The sequence below is a fragment of the Ailuropoda melanoleuca genome, chromosome 13, assembly GCF_002007445.2.
Source record: "Ailuropoda melanoleuca isolate Jingjing chromosome 13, ASM200744v2, whole genome shotgun sequence".
Taxonomy (NCBI): domain Eukaryota; kingdom Metazoa; phylum Chordata; class Mammalia; order Carnivora; family Ursidae; genus Ailuropoda; species Ailuropoda melanoleuca.
This window is the reverse complement of record NC_048230.1, coordinates 2,969,311-2,987,932: the sequence shown is the minus strand read 5'-3', so window position 1 is coordinate 2,987,932 and position 18,622 is coordinate 2,969,311. Positions and strand designations below refer to the sequence as shown.

Sequence of the window (18,622 nt, the reverse complement as noted above, 5' to 3'; positions counted from 1 at the left end):
CTATGGGCTGGGCACTGCACTAAATATTGCCTCATCATTGCATCATCTCCTTACCTCTACACTGGGGAGTAGGTAATGCTGTCCCCACGTCGCAGAGGAGTAGGCTGAGGGACCCAGAGAGCTTCAGCTGACTCACCCAAAGAGTTAAACCTAAATCTTTGAGCTTCATGTCCAGTGTTCTTTTGGATTCCAGATCCCGCTAGAATCAGGAATTTGTAGGATGTCTAGTAACGAAACACACGGTCCATCTTCTGGTGGAAAAACTGTAGCAGTCTCTCCTCAGAGAAAACGATGTGTCTGTGTAGGGCACGGTTCTCTGCAGCTGTTTCTGACTTTGAAGCGGGAAGAATGAGAGATGTGGGTGTTGCCTGTGGACAGTGGAAAACCCAGGAAGCAGTGAGGTGATATCAGGGCAGGCACTGACAAAGCCTTGGTTCATTGACGGAGCTTGGGATTGCTGCCTGGGACCCTCTGGGGGTGAAGACTAATTGACAGATGAATTCTCACAGAGAGAATTCTGGTGACCTGGTCCAGGGTAAGATGGAGAAGCAGGAGAACAAGGGCCTGTGCCACAGTCTGGCGATCAGATCTGGCCTGTCCACTGTAAGGGTAGTTAGTACTGAGACGGTGCCAGCACTCTTCTAAATGCACTGTCGATGTACTTCCTCATTTCCTCCTCACAGAAACCCTGCGAGTTTGGTGCTATGATTCTATATTGAACATGAAACAGAGGCACAGAGATGTTAAGTGACCTGCCCGAGGTCACACAGCTGGTAAGAGGTAGAGCTGGGATTCAAGCCCAGGTAGTCTGGCTCCAGAGCATGAGCTCTTGACCACTGTGTCTGCTCCTAGCTTCTGGAAAGATGATAGGGAGTTAGCTTGTGTGGCCCACCCTGGGGAGTGTGTGTGTACATGTATGCCCACGTGCACACACACACACACACACACACACACACCCCAATATACTGGCAATGGGAGTGAAGGCTCAGGACTGCACTTGTATGAGATGCAGCCTCTGACAGCAGCCAAGCCCTGGGATCTGTGGGCATTGTGCCTCTTCTTTCCTCTCATGCTCACATGCCCAGATGTGGAAGGGACATTTCCAGGATGGCTCCTGGAGCAAAGGTAATTGACCTTGGCCATTGCTGCTGTGGCCCCATCCCACCAGTCTGCCTGCACTCAGACGATCCAGTGTAAACACCTGGGGCAGGGCAGGTCCTGCCAGCCCTGTGGGCCCTGGGACCTGTGTCTCTTGGCCTGTCCTCTCTGGCCTCTTGTCTACAGCCACACTTGTTATGAGAGCCAAGTTGAAATATCTCTTTTTTCTTTCCCTCCCCCATCCTGTGTCAGCCCCTGGGCCATGTCTGGTCCTGAGCTTGATTCTTGGAGGAAGCTTCCTTCCTGCGGGGGGTAAGGCTGGCATCTCTCGCGGCCAGGTGGGAGGATGGAGCTGTGTGGATCTGAGGGAAAGACGTGGGAGGTGGCAGAGGGGTGAGGGCAGAGGCAGGGGAAGTGGTGACCTTGGGGGGGTGTTGCATTTCCTGTTGCGGCCCCTGGGTCATTCTGTGTGTTCTCCAGGACATCGCTAGGGCAGGTTGAACACTGGAATGGGTGCCCAGGTGCTGCCTGGTGGGAGAGGGAGTATTGAAATTGGAGCCAGCAGATGTCTGGCAGCCCCTGCCTAGGGCAGAGCCAGGCTTGTCTGGTGCCAGGAAGTTGGCAGCAAAACCGAGATGAACTGTGGACGTGGAACCTGCCTATGGAACTCAGAAAGTGACTCCAAAGCCCTCCTTGGAAATTAAGTGGCCTCCAGGCCTGGTTTAGTCCCCTTGCCCCTGCTAATCCCCACGAAAGAGTTTCTGTCTCTGGTTCTGCTCCTGCGCCTTTCTGTCTGCTTTTTTAAAATTATGTTTTATTCTATTTTTAAATTGTGATAGAATACATAAAACAAAACTTACCACCGTAATCATTTTTAAGTATGCAGCTCAGTGGCATTAAGTACGCTCACGCTGTTGTGCAACCGTCCCCGCCATCCATCACCAGCACTTCGTCGTCTTGCAAGACTGAAACCCTGCACCCATTAAACACTAACTCCCCCTTCTCCTCGACCGAGGCCCTGGCAACCATCATTCCGCTTCCTGTCTCTGTGAATTTGACTACTCTAAGTACCTCATGTAAGTGGAATCATACAATATTTGTCTTTTTGTGACTGGCTTATTTCACTCAGCATGATGTCCTCAAGATTCATTCACACTGCAGTGTGTGTTGGAATTTTTTTTCCTTTTTAAGCCTGGCTAATATTCCATTGTCTGTCTATTACCGCGTTTACCTTTCATTTATCCATTTGTCCGTCATTAGAGACTTGGGTTTGTGAAGTCTTTTGGCTCGTGAATAATGCTTCAATGACTGGGTGTTGCCCTGTCTCCTTTCGGGCTTACTTCATACATCAGCAATAGGCCATCCTTGGGGCTTGGTCAGGGGTGGGCTTGCTGGCTTGGTCCTGGGAGAGTGGGCGGGTCACCAAGTCGGTGGGAAGGCTTAGCCCTCGGGTGCCAGCGTGTCGCTGGTAGGCAGGGGCCTCTGCTCCACGTGGTCACTCAGGGACCCAGTCCAATGGAGGCTGCCCCTTCTGAACCCATGGCCTCCAAGGTCACTGCAGCAGGAGAAGGAGAACGGAGGAGTTTGTTTGAGGGCTGATCAGAGCAGAGAGTCAGAAGGTGGCGGGCCTTGTTGTGGATATGTGTCCGTATCTGTGTGTGCGTGTGTGTGCATGTGTGTATAGTGTGTGTGCCTGTGCGTGCCTCTCTGTGTGCGTGTGGGCAAAGAGCAGAAACAAGCTGGCTGGGCGAACCACAGCGCCCCTTCCCAGCCCAGCCCTCACCTGGCTTTGTACAGCTCCAGAGGAAAGGTGATTTGGTGGTTCAGGAAGAGGCCCCTGACTTGGGGAGGTCCTCTCATCTCCTCTCATCTCCTTTCTTCTCCTCTCAGCGGATGACAAAAGGAACTTGGAACAGGCAAAACCACTGACGCCCTGGAGGTGAGGGGGCAGAGAAGGGCATGCGTTTTGAGGCACCCTCATATGGCCCCGTTCAATAATAGAATGATTTTTAAGGTGGAGGGAAGCTCTGTGGAGTGCCAGCAGCTTGAGCTGAATGCTGGCGAGTCTGGCCTCCTGGCAGCCGTGGACAGAGATGTACGGTGTTTCTGTGGATGTATGTGTGAGGGTGTGCAGACTGACTTCTGCAGAGAAGGGTGGGAGCCTGGGGCCACCTGGCCCTGGGATTGAAGGGAACCCCCAGTGTGGAGGGCAGGGCTCATAGATTCCGATCCTGGCCACCACCAAAGTATAAGGCTGCTCTAGGGGTCTGACTTACTGACCCCTCTGGACCTTACATTATTTATCTGTTTCCTGAACTGTCCCTTCCTACTTCTCAGCACTAGATTGAGATTCATTTAATTTTTCATAAATACTCTAGAGACTCATGAAACCATATATGGGAGAGGGGTCTCTGAGGAGGCCATCCCAGGCGGATGATAAGTGGGATTGGATTCGAAAGTCATTGTCATAATGGTCTTTTGATTCTCCCTCTTCACTACATCCTATGCATTCCCCCTTCTGCCTCTTTGGAGCCAAGTAGCATTTGCCACCAGCATGCAGGCAGAGGGGAAGAAGAGCAGAGCCTTAAATCAGTCCAGGATCACGACTTGTCATCAATCCATGACAGTTCAGAGGGGAAGCTGGAGACCAGTTAAAGCTGTTAACGCTAACAAGGGTTAGAACTCCTGTAGGATTTGTCAGAGGGACCTCCGGACCCCAGACCCTAAATAATTGAATTGGTTGTTATGGGAGGAGGGAGGAGTTTCAGCGAATGGGATCAGCCAGTTGGCCTTCGCCCAGCATCTGCTAGGTGAGCGCTCTGCAGACTCCTGCCACCTAGTGGGGGAAGCCAGAATAAACCAAATGCCAAATGGGAAATCGACTTTCTTTGTAGAGGAGTGTTTTTTGTTTGATTGATTGAATGCTATACTGTTTGTGAAGTATTTCTTGTCTGGCATCTGATAATGCTCTTCAGAGCAGCCCCATGGAATGGGCGGTGCAGCTGTGTCATCGCGTTTCACAGTGAGAAAGCAGAAGCTCCCAAAGAATGAGCCGTTTGTTGCAAGTCCAGGAGAGCTGGGACAAGTCCCCAGATTTGTCTGACTTTTGGCCCCAGGCTTGACTTATTGTAAGCCAATGACTGATTGTAAGCCAATGACTAGTAGCAGTGGGGGCTGCCCATTCCTGCTTGGGGTCCGTTCCTTTCACTGCATCTGGCATGTAATAACGCAGGAGATGTTTGTTGAATGACTACTGCTCATTTACACAGGAAGATTTCCTCTGTGATGGCAAGGTCATCTCACCATTCTGCATCAGGATTCCTATATGGTCAGTGGGCATATAACTGCTTTTTCTATAGAGTGATTAGAAATTCTAGGTCCCTGTGCCTGGGTGGGAGACTTGGTCCAAAGAGTAGACTTTAATTTGTGGGTCTGTTGTTTATTAGCCTTGCCTCTTGGCCCCGGACAAGACCCAGAACCTCTTTGAGCCTCAGTTTCCCCCTGTGTAAAATGGGGGACTAATATTCACCCTGACAAGTTCGCATATTGCGAGATCTCGGCTGCGGGATTGCTCTGTACCTTATAAAACACGGTGCAGATAATAGCATTTCTCTTCAATCTCTCTGAGCCTGGACACTGCGGAAGCCACTCTCTCGTCTCTGCCCAGGGCTGTTGGCAGGCCCCTGCCCCCTCGCCTGCTGCTTCTGCCCCTGCCACAGAACCCCACAACCTAGGTTTCCTTTGCCTCACGCTTTGGGGCCCTGGCTTCTCCAGGCGGCCCCCATCTCTGCCTCCCTCCCCAAGGGAGCCTGGAGGTAGAGGATGTGATCGAATCTCCACGGCAACCAGAGAGGCCCAGGCACACCCCCATGGGGGACATGGAGTCTGTTCCCAGCTTCGAGGCCAAGCCAGAACCAAGGGCTCCAACTCCAACTCTCCGAGGCACCTCCAGGAACCAGGTGCCCCGTCGCCTCTGCCATGTCTTCCAGTTGTCCCTTGGCTGGGTTAGTGCCCCTGCTCCGGGGCCTACGTGAAAGCCTCCAGGTGAGGAGGAGGCTACCCTGTGGTCCAGGTGGCTGCTGCAGGCCCTGCGTGAATGGGACAGGGCTGCCCTCCCCCCAGCCTGCCCTGGTGTACAATCTGAGGAAAGCCCTTTATGTCCACCTCCTTCGCATCTGGTAGACCTCCCAGTCCTTTGTGACTTAATTCAAATCCTGCCTCTTCGAGTAACCTTCCCTGCCCTTCTCATACCACGTGGCCAGTGGCTTCCCAGTGCTATTTCAGAGTTCGGTTTCACTGGGATGCAGGGTCCTTGTCTTAACCGGTGGTTCTCTGCCTTACAATACATTAGAATCACCTGGGGAACTTATAACAGCCCTGATGCCCAGCCCCCACCCCCAATTCAATACGGATCTCTGGAGGGGGAGCCAGATATGAGTAGTTTCCAGACTTTCCAGGGGATGCCAGTGAGCAGTGAATTTTGGAACTGGTGTCTTGAAGTTGAATATCTGAACTGTTCTGATGGTCTGTGATGCCTTGCTCCAAGCCGAGCCTCCTAAATATTGGCTGACGGAGGAACAGTTGGGCCAGCCAATGGGACCTTAGCCCAGGGGTCTGTTTCCAAAGCCCTGGTTCTGTTTTTTGTTTTTTGAGGACTAGGAGATTCCTGAGGGCACTCACCACACAGGAAGAGGGCCAAGGTGGTAATGACAGTTACTGTTTAGCATTTGCCCTGGGCCAGGTGCCTCGCACTAATATATTTTCTCCTTGGGACCCCATGGAAAACTCATGAGGTATAGACATTATGAGTTTTCCCCATTTATAGATGAGGAAACTGAGGCTCTGGCAGGTTAAGTAGCTTGCCTAAGGTCACATGGCTATACGTGGCAATACTGGGATTATAACCGGAATCTGACGCAAAGTGCAGGCACTGGACTACTGTGCTATCCCGGCTCCCCAGCCCCTCTCCTATTGGCTGTAGAGCAGGGGCTACGGAGAAGGAGGCAGCTGGAAAGAGGCTGGTCCTGGGACGCCTCACCTTAGTGCCATGCTACCACCGAGGGGCTCCCAGGGGTATCTCCTAGATCCGCTGGGATCACGGGGCCCTGAAGGTGTCCAGCCTGCTTTCCTGTTCCTTCAGCTGAACTCTGCTGACGACTCTTCTGCCCAGACACTGTCCAGGTTCTTTAACCTAATTATGTTATTTAATGTCAGCTCACCACCAGCTTGTGACATGGGCATTGTTACCCCTGTCTCAAAGATGAGGAACAAGACACAGTTCTTCCAGTTCTATGGCAGCCCAACCCTGGCACGGGCAAGAAGACCCTAGACTATGCATCGGCCTTGGGGTCTTCGAGTCCCCCACGTCAGAGGTGGGAAGGCCAAGTTTCATAGCCCTGCGTGCCTCAGCTGCGTGGAGATGAGGTACACTGTAGGGGCTGTCCGCCTCAGAACTGACCCCAGCGGTTGAGCCTAGCCAGCGTCTTGGCCTCCTGAGAATGTGGGAAGACCCAGCTTAGTTGGAGGACGAATTTGGGGGAGTTAGAGGATCTGGCGGGAAGTGAGCAGATCTGGGCATCTCCTGGGGAGGGGCTCACACTGGGGAGCCATACGTGTCCAACAGGGTCACTGCAGGCCTCAGCCCAGCACCTGGCATCTGGGGAGGTCTGAGCAGGGAGCAGAATCATTTTCTGGGAGTTAGTGACAGGACGCTGTCCATGCAAGAGAGCACCGGGACCGCAGCTCCCAGCTCCCAGTCTGTTCTGGGCAGTGGCCCAGACAAAAGGGCGCAGTTCTTAACCCCGTTCTTTGCAGCTCTGTTCCCCTCACTGGGACCAGATTCTTCCTTCCCTCTCTGTCTCACTTCCCATCCAGGGACACTCAGACCTTGTGGGCCCTGACAGCAGCCCACCTGCACCATCTTTTCTGGTCGTTCAGGTCCTACACGTTATAATGCTTAGTTAAAACACCAGTCCTGGGGTCAGACTAGCTATGTTCAACCCCATCTTGCACGTGCCAGCCAGTAAACCTTGGGCAAGTGACTTCACTCCCTATGCCGTCCCTTCCTCAATTGTAAATGAGAATCATAATGGTTCTGCTTGCTTGGTTTTAAATGTTACATGTGGCTACTTGCATAACTAGCCCCCAGAATAAGATAGAGAACATTTCCAGCACCCCAGAAAGTTCCCTCCTGCCCTTTCCCAGTCAACACCCACTGCCTCCAGCAGCCCGCCCCCGGGGAGCCACGAATGAGAATTTTTATCACCAATGATGGAGGGATACTTCATATGAATGGAATCCTGTGTCTGCACCCTTTTGTGTCTGGTTTCTTGTTCAGCATGTTTGTAAGATTTGTCCATCACTGGGTGGCCTGGAAGATCTGGCTGTGCACAGCCCTGGGGTCCAGCACAGTCGCAAATGGCAGTGAGCGTGCATAGTTCCACGCAGGGAGATCCCAGAGGGCGGGAACGCAGTCTATGCCCCTGGGCTCTGTTACCGCCCAACGCAGCGTGTGGCACACAGAGACTTCTGATTTTCTCTGAAGACCTTTGATGCTGCTTTGGTAGGAATGATGGTCAGGACTGAGTTCCCCCAGCTGTTCTCCCCAGGTTGCCCTTCCCCATTCCTGTCGGTTAGAGGGCAGGAAATCAGCTTATCACCTAATATGAGCCCTCATAGCACCCCTGCTGGGAGGGCAGGACTGTTCCACACCTAGAACTTAACTTGATCCTGCACCCACAGGTTCTTAGAGTGGCCAAGAAGAGGTTGGAAAGATCCCCCAAACTGCCCTCAGCCTCTGGTTTTGGAGGTCGGGTGTAGCAGTACATACAGGACATTTGGCTGTGTCCCTCCATCGCTGGTGCTGGACAGCCTCGGGGGAAGGTGGTGAACAGCTTGACACCTGTGTCAAGGTGACACCACCTCCAGCTGGTGAGGCACGCCTTCCTCCTCCCTTGCACCTACCAGAACTTAGGCTGGTGGAAATGAGGGCTGGTCATTTGCGCTTGAACCTACCCCCAACAGGCCAACTCTCCACCTTGCCCCAAAAGAGCATGTCTGCGGTCACTGTGGTCTGTCACTGGTTGGCTCCCGTCCTGTCATCTGGCCCAGGCTCCATGACAGGCTTGGACTAGGTAACCATATGTTCACATGTGGTCCCAATCTGGATGACTCCTAAGAGATCTGGGGGTCCCAGGATTCTGCCTGCATTGTAACACAAGAGAGGAACATACGCATCAGGCAGAATTATCTGAAGTTAAGGATACTGGGCAATGATGTGGCTGGCAAGACCCCACATGAGGGAATGGTCCAGATCAGCCAGCCCCACTGTGTCCTGCCTAACTCTAGGCTTGGTTCAGGAGGCCCTCGGTGTGCCGGTCTGTGCCCACTTCTCCAGGGTTATCTGCCATCTCACCCGCCTGCTCACTCAGTGTTCTAGCCATGCTGGGCTATTTATAGTCCCCTTGAGGGGCCCTGCTGTTTTACATTTTGTGCCTTTGCCAAGCCTCTTCTCGTTGCCTAGAACTCTGCTCCCATCCCCATCTGCCTGGCAAGCACCCACACATCCTTCAAGATTCAATTAATAATATTAATAATAGCCGCTAAGATTTATAGGGTGCTTACTATGTGCTAAGTGCTTTGTGTGCGTTATTCCAGTTCATCCTCAAAGCAGCCCTGGGCACTTGGCCCCTTCGTCATCCTCTTTCACATTCACTGGGTTAACCAATATCCGTTCAGAGGTGGCTGCCCTGTGCCAGGCACTCTTCCGAGCACAGAGGGATTAGGAAGTGATGGAGCCTGGATTGGAACCCAAGCTGTGGGACCCCAGACTGTTGCTCTTAGGCACAGTGATAAGCCACTTCCCTTTGAGCAGCACCTCAGCGCTTCCAGCCATCCCCCCACCCACACTGTTGCCTCCTCCCTCCTCTCTGCCTCACCTGTGCGGTCCTTCCGTCATGGCACTGAGGACGTCTTTTTTCTTGTTGGACAGCCTTCCTCTGCTGGGCTGTAAGGGAATCATTTAGGAATGTGTTTAAGTGGCAGAAAATCCAACATTTAGGGGCTTATATTTTTCCCTTTAGTAAAAAATGAGATGGGCTCTTTCTGGTGTGGTTCAGTAGCTCAACAGCATCTAGGGAACGTCTGTGTTCTTTCTTGATCATAGCCTCACGTGGCAATATGGCCACCATAGCTCCAGTCATCACACTTGCGTTCAAGGCAAGAAGTCCCTTTTTTATCCTCAAAGCAAAGGCCTTGCCAGAGGCCCCATCATACTTTCCTTGGGTCTCATGGACTGGAATGATGTCAAATGGTTACTCCTAGTTGCAAGAGAGTCAGAAAAAGCGAGCATCTTGCCTGGAACTGGGTCCTTTGCCACCTTATATAAAACCAGTTTAAGGTACTCAGGGATGAAGGGAGGACAGATATTGGGTAGGAGACAAGCAGTATGTGCCAGTGTCCTAGAGAGCAGAGCTCAGGTTAATTTCTCCCAAATTCTTAGAACCTGAATGCTTTATGATTGCTCTGTGCTGTTGCCTTGCACTTATTCTATGCACCTACAGACACTTTTATTTTTTCAAACATAGTATCATACTGTACACACTATTATTTCCCTTTTCAGGTAATAAGATGATATACACCATCCATATAATTTTAATGGCTACATAGTAGTCCATCTTGGAGAAATACTATACTTTCCTCAACCAATTCCCTATAATCATTCAGTTTGTTTTTAATATTTCACAATCATAGACAACCCTGTGATTAATAACCTTGTAACCTTATTTTTAGATATGCTTCTTTTTTAAAAAAGATTTTATTTATTTATTTGATTTTTTTTAAGATTTTATTTATTTATTTGACAGAGATAGAGACAGCCAGCGAGAGAGGGAACACAAGCAGGGGGAGTGGGAGAGGAAGAAGCAGGCTCCTAGCAGAGAAGCCTGATGTGGGGCTTGATCCCAGAATGCTGGGATCACGCCCTGAGCCGAAGGCAGACGTTTAACCGCTGTGCCACCCAGGTGCCCCTATTTGTTTATTTGAGAGAGAGAGAGAACAGAGGGAGAGTGAGAGGGAGATCCAGACTCCCTGCTGAGCAGGGAGCCTGGTGGGGGACTCAATCCAGGACCCTGAGATCATGACCTGAGCCGAAGGCAGACGCTTCACCGACTCAGCCACCCAGGCGCCCCTAGATACACTTCTAAGTAATTTCTTAGGACACAGTCTTGGGTTATACTGGGTTAAAAGCTGTGCCAACTATTAAAACTTTCGAAACCAGTTACCAAACTGACTTCAGACAAATTGTGCCATATCCTCCAAGAGTTTCTTTCTTCTTTCTTTCTTTCTTTTTCTTCTTTCTTTCTTTCTTTCTTTCTTTCTTTCTTTCTTTCTTTCTTTCTTTCTTTTTAAGATTTTATTTTAAGTAATTTCTACACCCAACATGGGGCTCAGACTCACAACCCTGAAACCAAGAGTCGCCCGCTCTACTGACTGAGCCAGCCAGGTGCCCCCATAACTTCCAAGAGTTTCAGAGGCTGCCTGTTCCCTGACAAGTTTGGGTATTTTTTTTAAACCTTGCTGATTTGAAAGAAAAATTGTGTGTGTGTGTGTGTACTTGCATTTTCTTTGATTACATTTTAAATGTTTATATACGTTGACCATTTGTAGCTCCCTACTTAATTTTCTCTTCATTTTTCTAACATTTAGAAAGTTGAAGTATTCACCTTTTTCTCATTTTGCAGAAGTTTGCAAAAGTGCTTTATATATTCAGGAGACAAGGAAGTTCCTGGGAGAAGGGTGCAGCTGAGACGGATTCGAAGGCTAAATAGGATTTCACGGGGTGGACAGGGGTGAGGAGGGTGTTCTGGGTCTAGGAACAGCATGTGCAAAGTCCAGAGGGGGAAAACAGTGTCGTGTGTCTGGGGACTGTATTAATTTCACAGGGATGCCATTAAAAAAAAGTTACCACAAATGTGGTAGCTTAAAACAACAGAAATTTGGGGCGCCTGGGTGGCACAGTCATTAAGCATCTGCCTCTGGCTCAGGGCGTGATCCCAGCGTTGTGGGATCGAGTCCCACATCAGGCTCCTCCGCTGGGAGCCTGCTTCTTCCTCTCCCGCTCCCCCTGCTTGTGTTCCCTCTCTCGCTGGCTCTCTCTCTCTCTGTCAAATAAATAAATAAAATCTTTAAAAAAAAAAACACAGAAATTTATTTTCTCACAGTCTGGAGACCAGAATCCAAAATCAAGGTGTTGGCAGGGCAGTGCTCCTTGCTGAGATTGTAGGGGGAGAGTTCCTGGTTGCCTCTCCCAAGCTTTCTTCCTGTGGCCTTCTGTGCCTCTGTATCCTCTCTCCTTCTGTCTCCCACAAGGACACATCATCAGACTTAGGACCCACTCAGTTAATCTAGGAAAATCTTATCTCGAGATCTTCAACTTAATGACATCTGCAAATACCCTCTTTCCAAATAAGGTCATATTCACAGGGACTGAGGTGAAGATTTGAACATTTAGATCTTTTGGGGGCTACTAGAGAACCCACTGCAGGGTCTGGAAGGTGTCTGATATTACTCAGCAGTGGAGTATGACCCTGTAAAGGTAGATTCACCTGGGGCCTCGAGCTCGGACGTTTGGGTTTTACTCTTGAAATGAATGGGGAACTGTTGAATTTGGAACAGGGGAGAAACACGATCAGATTTTCAGTCTGGCTCATGGGGGGATAGTGTTGTAATTGTCCTCATAGGAGATGGTGACGGTGGGCAGGGGTTGGGGAGTGGAGACAGTTCAGGGTTTAGAAGATGCAGAACAGGAAGAAGGAGGGATCTAGAATGACTCCTAGGTTTCCTACTTGAGCAATCTAGCATATTAACTCCGGGAAAAGGCTGGATTTGAGGTTCCCGAGGATGGAGATGTCCAGGAACCAATCAGAGAGATGGGTCTACAGCCCAGCCCTCTCCCTGGCGTGTAAATGCAATTTGGGGGCGGGAGCAAAGCAGGGGTGACAGAAGCTTGGAGAGCACCAATTTTTCCCTGTCATTTTATTATGAAAATTTTCAAACATACATAAAAGTGTAATGAATTGTATAGTGGGGGCGCCTGGCTGGCTCAGTCAGTAGAGCATTGACTCTTCATCTCAGGGTCATGAGTTCATGAGTTCATGACATGGAGTTGGGCATGGAGCCTACTTAAAATTAAAAAAAGAAGAAGAAGCATTTTGCAGTGAATACCATGTTCCCACCATCTAGAGTCTATAATTATCTGTACTTTTGGGATGTTTTCTGTTTTCTACACTTGCTTTGTCATACATCTCTCCATTCCTTTGAGCATCATCAATCCATCTTGTTTTTTATGTTTCAGTCGGCAGTACATCTCACTTAAACACTTCAGCATGAATGTCATTAACGAGAGTTCAGTATTTAGAGAAATGGACAAATCCTAAGTGTATTTCATGAAGGTGATGAATGCATCCACCTGTGTACCCCAAATCCCTGTCAAGATACAGAACATTTCTTTCTTTTTTTTTTTCTTTAAGATTTATTTACTTTAGAGAGAGTGTGTGTGCAAGTAGGGGGAGAGACAGAGGGAGAGAGTCCTTAACCAGGCTCCCTGATGAGCACAGAGCTTGACTTGAGGCTTGATCCCATGACCCTGAGATCATGACCTGAGCTGAAATCAAGAGTCCAATGCTTAACCGACTGAACCACCCAGATGCCCCAAATACAGAACATTTCTATCACCCTGAAAGTTCCCTGTGCCCTTACAATCAACTGCTGTCTCTACCCCAACCCCAGAGGTAACCACTGTTTCCTTTTTAATTTTCAGCCATACATAGAGTGGACCATTTATGCCCCCTTCTCTTGACTTCAGCTAAGGAAGAAGCACCCACAACCTCTCCCCCTTGGGGAAGGACCAGGACTCATGGCACACACCTAGTTGTCTCCAAAAACACTACTCTCTGAAATGCCCATTCACCTTTTAATTTAATAGGTTGTGCTCTTAATGTGGTAAAGGGCTCATGCTTCTATTTTTTTGGGGGGGGGTTAAGGCTTTTTTTTTTTTAAGATTTTAATTTTATTTATGTGACAAAGAGACAGCCAGCGAGAGAGAGGGAACACAGCAGGGGGAGTGGGAGAGGAAGAAGCAGGACTCCCAGCGGGGAGCCTGCTGTGGGACTGGATCCCGGAACGCCCGGGATCACGCCCTGAGCCGAAGGCAGACGCTTAACGACTGCGCTACCCAGGCGCCCCTGTTGGGGGGTTAATGCTCTTTAAAAAACGGTTTGTAGATAATGCCTTTGCAAACCCAGTTTTGTAGTCTCACATCTCTTTTGGAGTGGGATGTCACTTGTGTGGTCCCTCAGCCCAAATGAGACTGAAAGAGGTCTGTCTTAATACTTAGTTACATTGTACAAAAGATAGTGAAGAAACAGAACATGTATTGATTCTTTCATCTAGTCAGTGAACATTAGATACTTTCAGTATGCTGTTATGTTTAGAATATGGTATGGGCCATATGTAAGGATACATATTATATAACTATAAAATCCCTTGTATATATAAAATGTATAAGTTACTGTGAATGGTATGTTCTTATGTTGAGTAGTAGTTTCGTGGGTATTTAGCATAAAATAAATACATTAATTAATTAATAAAGAGGGCCATGCATTGATTAATGATGAGAATGTGCCATAAACCAAAGATTATAATTCATTTAATTTTGTGCACCCAAGTTAAAAAATAAATAGAAGTCGTCTTGTAAAAAAAAAAAAATTTTCAGCCATAGAGTAGTTTTGTCTGTTCTAGAACTTCACATAAGTGGAGCCATACAGGTTATGCTCCTTGGTGTCTGACTTCTTTCACTTAGCATAATGCCTGTAAGAGTTATTTCTGTTGTTGCAAGTATCAGTTGTTTGTCCCTTTTTATTGGTGAGCAGTATTCTATTGTAAGGACACTTAGAGAATACCTGTTTTTAAGGGGTGGGCAGAGACTAAGAGACCAAGGAGAATTAGAAGGCAGTGAAGGCAGTAGGAAAAGCACCTAGACAGAATGTCAAGGAAAATCATCTGGATCAGTTGCAATTAAGTTTGAGTACATATAAAAGCTAGATAACAGTGGCTTAAATCACATGAGCATTTTTTTCTCTCGTGCAAAAGTCTGGGGGCGCCTGGGTGGCTCAGTTTGTTAAGCATCTGCCTTTGGCTCAGGTCATGATCCCGGGGTCCTGGGATCAAGCCCCATGTAAGGCTCCCTGCTCAGTGAGGAGTCTGCTTCTCCCTCTCCCTCTGCTCCTCCACAGCCCCCCCCATTCATGCTCTCTCTTTCTGTGTGAAATAGATAAAATCTTAAAAAAAAAAAAAAAAAGAAGTCTGGAGGTAGACAGTCCTGGAGTGGTATGGCAGCTCATTATGCCGTCACCAGCCCAGGTTCCCAGCTTTCTGATCATCAGCTTCAGCACTGGCTTCTATCCTCAATGTCACCTCATGGCTTAATGTGGCTGCTGGAGCTCCAGCCATCCCATCTGCTTTCCAAACTGGCAATAGAAGGAGGAGACATTGGGGGGTGGGGGTGGGGGTGGGGAGTGGCATACCTTCCAGCTCAACCAATCTTAAAACCGATTTTAGCAGCCTTCTTCAAAGTTTCACACATATCCACTTAACATCTCATTGGCCCGGACCTAATCACGTGGCCCACACCACTAGGGAAAGTAGTCTTTTAGTTAGCCACTGGGCACACTGCCACTCCAAATATAATGATATTTCTGTTACTAGGAGGGGAAACGGATATTGGCTATTAGCAGCCTCCTCTGCCTTCTCTCTTTGAGACCTGGCGGCCAAGCCTTTGTATCCATGGCCTCTCATAGACTGAAGCCTGTGCTTGGTAGATGTCCATCCTCCTGAGTCCCCAGGGCTCCTTCCTTCTCTGAGGGTTGGTTTCTCTGTCTTCTTTGTATCCATTTTCCTGGTAAGGGCTCTCCTGGGTCTCTGACTAACTTCCTGGCCTGTAAGCATTTGACAGAGGGTGGAATAAAAGGGAAAGTATCCGGGAACATTTGCAGAGACTCTGTGTGCACTTTCCTCCACTCCTGGGCCTCCCCCACTGCTGTGGCAGACACGCGTCCCTCCTGTCTTTGGTCAGCCTCCCCTGACCAGGAGAGCTGTGGAAATAGACTTCTCTGGAAGTTAGAAACTCAAAGGGAAAAGGATGGCATTTGGAGACAGACCTGGGTTCAGGTCCTTTCTGGGCAAATCTTTCTGAGACTCATTGACTTGTCTGTAAATTGGGGATGGTAGCAACAGCTTACCAATGTAGCTGGGTTGAGAGGAGCGGGGGATGCAGGCCCGAGGCTGCCCCTCTGATGAGGATGAATTGGATCTTATCCGGATCTGGTCCCGGGACCTCTGGAAATATAGGCCAGTGTACAGGAGAGTCAGCATGGCCTGCTGGAATCTGAACTTTAGACCAGGTCAGGTTTTCCGTCGCTCCCACCCCTGGCCTTGACTCCAGGCACTCACAGGGCAGCCTGGAGCCTCCTGGAGGGGTGATGGCAGGTTAATGTGATGTTTCATTCCCTCCTCCTGTTTCTCCAAAGTGAGTAGACCTCACCAGACAGACACATTTTGGGGGCTGGGCCCTGTGGTTCTTCACATGCATGCTTATTCTGGGGAAAAAAAATAATAGCTTACATCCTCTGACAGCTTAATGGGCCGTCAGCACAGGGACTGGAGAGAAAGTCAGGGAGCAGGTGCAGCGAGCCTGGGGGAAGCTCTCGGCTGCCAAAGGGCCAGATTGGACAGAGTATAGCTGTGGCCAGACGCCCTGGTGACCTGTTGACACCATTCTCAGGCTGCTGGCTGCCCAGGGGCTGGTATGTTGTGACAGAAGAGGAGAAGCCAGGGCCCCGTGGAGAATTTGGCTCAGGCCTGAGACCTGAGAGGGACAGTGCATTCCTCTGCTCATTCACCCACTCCGCACACGTTTCCCGAGATCCTGCCGCATGCTGGGCACACAGCGATGACCGAGGCACCCAGTTCCCGGCCCAGGGGCACAGGGACGAATGGGCAAGATCCACAGAGGCACTACAAGGCCACATTGCTGTCATTCTGAGCTGAGACACCAGGAAGGACGTCCTGGAAGAAGTGTCGTCTGAGCAGATGATGGGACAAGGCCCAGACGGGGTGAGGGACAGTGAGAGGGTCACTCATGCCCCTGCAGGAGAGACGCCCCTGGTGGAGCTAGGGGGCATTTCTGAGGTGCTGTGCCCCCGTGGGCCCGGCCTGCCATCCCCAGGAGGGGCATCTGTGCATGGGCTCTGCAGCCTGGTCGGGGCCCGCAGTACCAAGGCGGTTAACGGCAGCTCGACGTCCCTGCAGCCTTTTCTTCCCTCTTCTCTGAAGGGAGCCTCCATTGAAATTATAGAAATAAGTGCCAGCTTTCGAGTCTGCTGTGAAACCATGTCCCTGCCAGGCCTCGGAGCCACCTTCTCGCCCACACTCTGCCAGTCCTGCGCTCCATCTTGCGCAGGGGCCTTGTTCGGAGGAGTGAGGGCTCCCCGGGTGCAGTGCCTCAGCCCTCCACCCCGAAGCTGCCCCCCACACCAGGGATCGGCTCAGTGTACAAATGGTACCCGAGGAGGAGGGGCTCAGGAAGTGACATCGCTTGGCCCGCCCCACCTGCTTATTCCCTATAAAAAGCAAAATGGTGACTCAGAGAGGAGAGTTGGAAGCGTCCTGCCTCCTGCTCCCACTGTGAATTTTTAGACTTGGAATTAGGCAGGAGGCAAAGGCAACAGCGGCTCGAAATCCGCAACTGACATGCTATTAAGCGGGGGGCGACTGTAGAGCCGCTACTCCCCGACTCCCAACAGCCCCTGAACCGCAGCCTGGCACCTGCTGGCACTCCCCAGCCCCTGGCGAGGCCCGGGCCAGGCCGTGCATGCTGCGTTGGGGGGCATGGCCGCGGGGGGTCGCCGCCGGCGCCCACTGCGCTACCAGTCCCTGGCAGCCCTCGTGGAGGACTCTCAGTGGCCTTTCTTGTTCCTTGTCTCAGACTTCAGCTACGGGGCAGACGACTACAACGGAGAGGGGAATGAGGAGCAGAAGGGGCCCCCGGAGGGCTCGGAGACCATGCCGTACATCGATGAGTCGCCCACCATGTCACCCCAGCTCAGTGCCCGTGGCCAGGGCGGCGGAGACAGCATCTCCCCCACCCCACCTGAGGGGCTGGCACCTGGGGTAGGTACACCGGCTTTGCCTTCTGGGTTGGAGAAGAGGGTGTTCTAGGGGAGGGGGGCAGGCCAGGCATGGGCGTCACGGGCCAGGTTCTACTCGGGATGCTACTGGGGAAGTAGGTCTGGGGAAACGAGGGCCTGGATGTTTTTGGTACCCTCGTCATCTCACTCTAGTCCTGGGCCCCTCGCAGATGAGGCTCCCCCCCCCACCTGCTGCTCTCTCTGCCACCCCTGCACCTATCTTTGCCTCCTCTACCAGCCATCTGCTTCCCTGGCCCTCACTTCGTCTCTCAGCTTTCTCTTCCAGCCCCTCTTGGAGCAGGATGGGGCCTGGGGGAGGGAACAGGCTCTTCTTTCTGGGCCAGAGCTGGTCAGGGGCTGCACACGTGACCCGTGGGCTGTAGATGTCCAGATGCTGGCTCAGCAAAGCCAGGCTGGTCTCTGCTCTCTGTGGGGTGGAGTGAGCTGCTCTGGCAGCAGTCCCTAAGATCAAGAGCCGCATTCTGCCCTCCTCTGGTGACTCTGGAAGGGACTGAGCCCTAATGGTGTCCCCCTCTCCTCTTGTCTACTGATGGGAGCTCTGCTCCAAAGAGAAGCATTTTACAAGGAATATTAAGTACGTGCTTTGAGACAGGCTGGGAGGTTTGCAATCCTTGTAATTAATGCTGTTTCTGGCCGCAGGGCCTGGCTCTATCTGTGCCCAGCTTGTACGCGAGACACAGGAGCAATGAGACAGAGGGGCTCTGGGGGCTGTTTTTCTGGAGTTGGGGAGAATCAAAGCCATACCTCCATGTGAGGGTGGGGGTGGGCTTGGAGTGTCCGGTCCTGCTTGGTAGAGGGCTTGTCCAGGTGTGTTCTGGGGGGGGGTCCCCTTTCTTCCCTCTAATACCCCCGAGGAGCATTCACTGAGGTGCCGTGGGATACTTGTTCCCCTCCTGAAGGGCCCAGCAATCCCCACTCCAGCAGGAGGGCTGCCTGGACTCTATCATTTCTGGAGAACCCCCTGCTTCTTTCCCTCCCAGCCTCCTTGGCCACCCTCCGCCCCTCTCCAGAGCTTTCACCCCCTCTTCACACACCGGGGTGGCTGTTATAGCCTTTGGCAACAAGGGCCTTGGCAACCAGCTTCCCACTTGGGGGAAGCCACACTGTTGCCATGGCAACAGAGGCCGAGGCGGAGCTTAGTGGCTGCCAGGCAGTGCTCCTTTGGAAACGGATGGTGGGGGCAGGTGGGAGGTGGAGGGGACAGCTGAGGTTCAGGACCCCCACAGCCGGTATTCTGGGATGTCGCCCTGTTGTCCCTA

General features: G+C 51.1%; 1 protein-coding gene across 3 annotated transcripts in view; it reads left to right on the top strand.

Moving 5' to 3' along the window:
- Window positions 1–18,622, top strand: part of ABR (ABR activator of RhoGEF and GTPase) — a 176,025-nt gene that overhangs the window by 65,538 nt on the left and 91,865 nt on the right. For all 3 annotated transcript variants that reach the window (XM_034640590.1, XM_019798977.2, XM_034640591.1), the window contains exon 2: window positions 17,141–17,325. In XM_034640590.1, coding sequence (XP_034496481.1) covers window positions 17,141–17,325 — 185 coding nt within the window. The remainder of the gene's footprint in view (window positions 1–17,140; window positions 17,326–18,622) is intronic.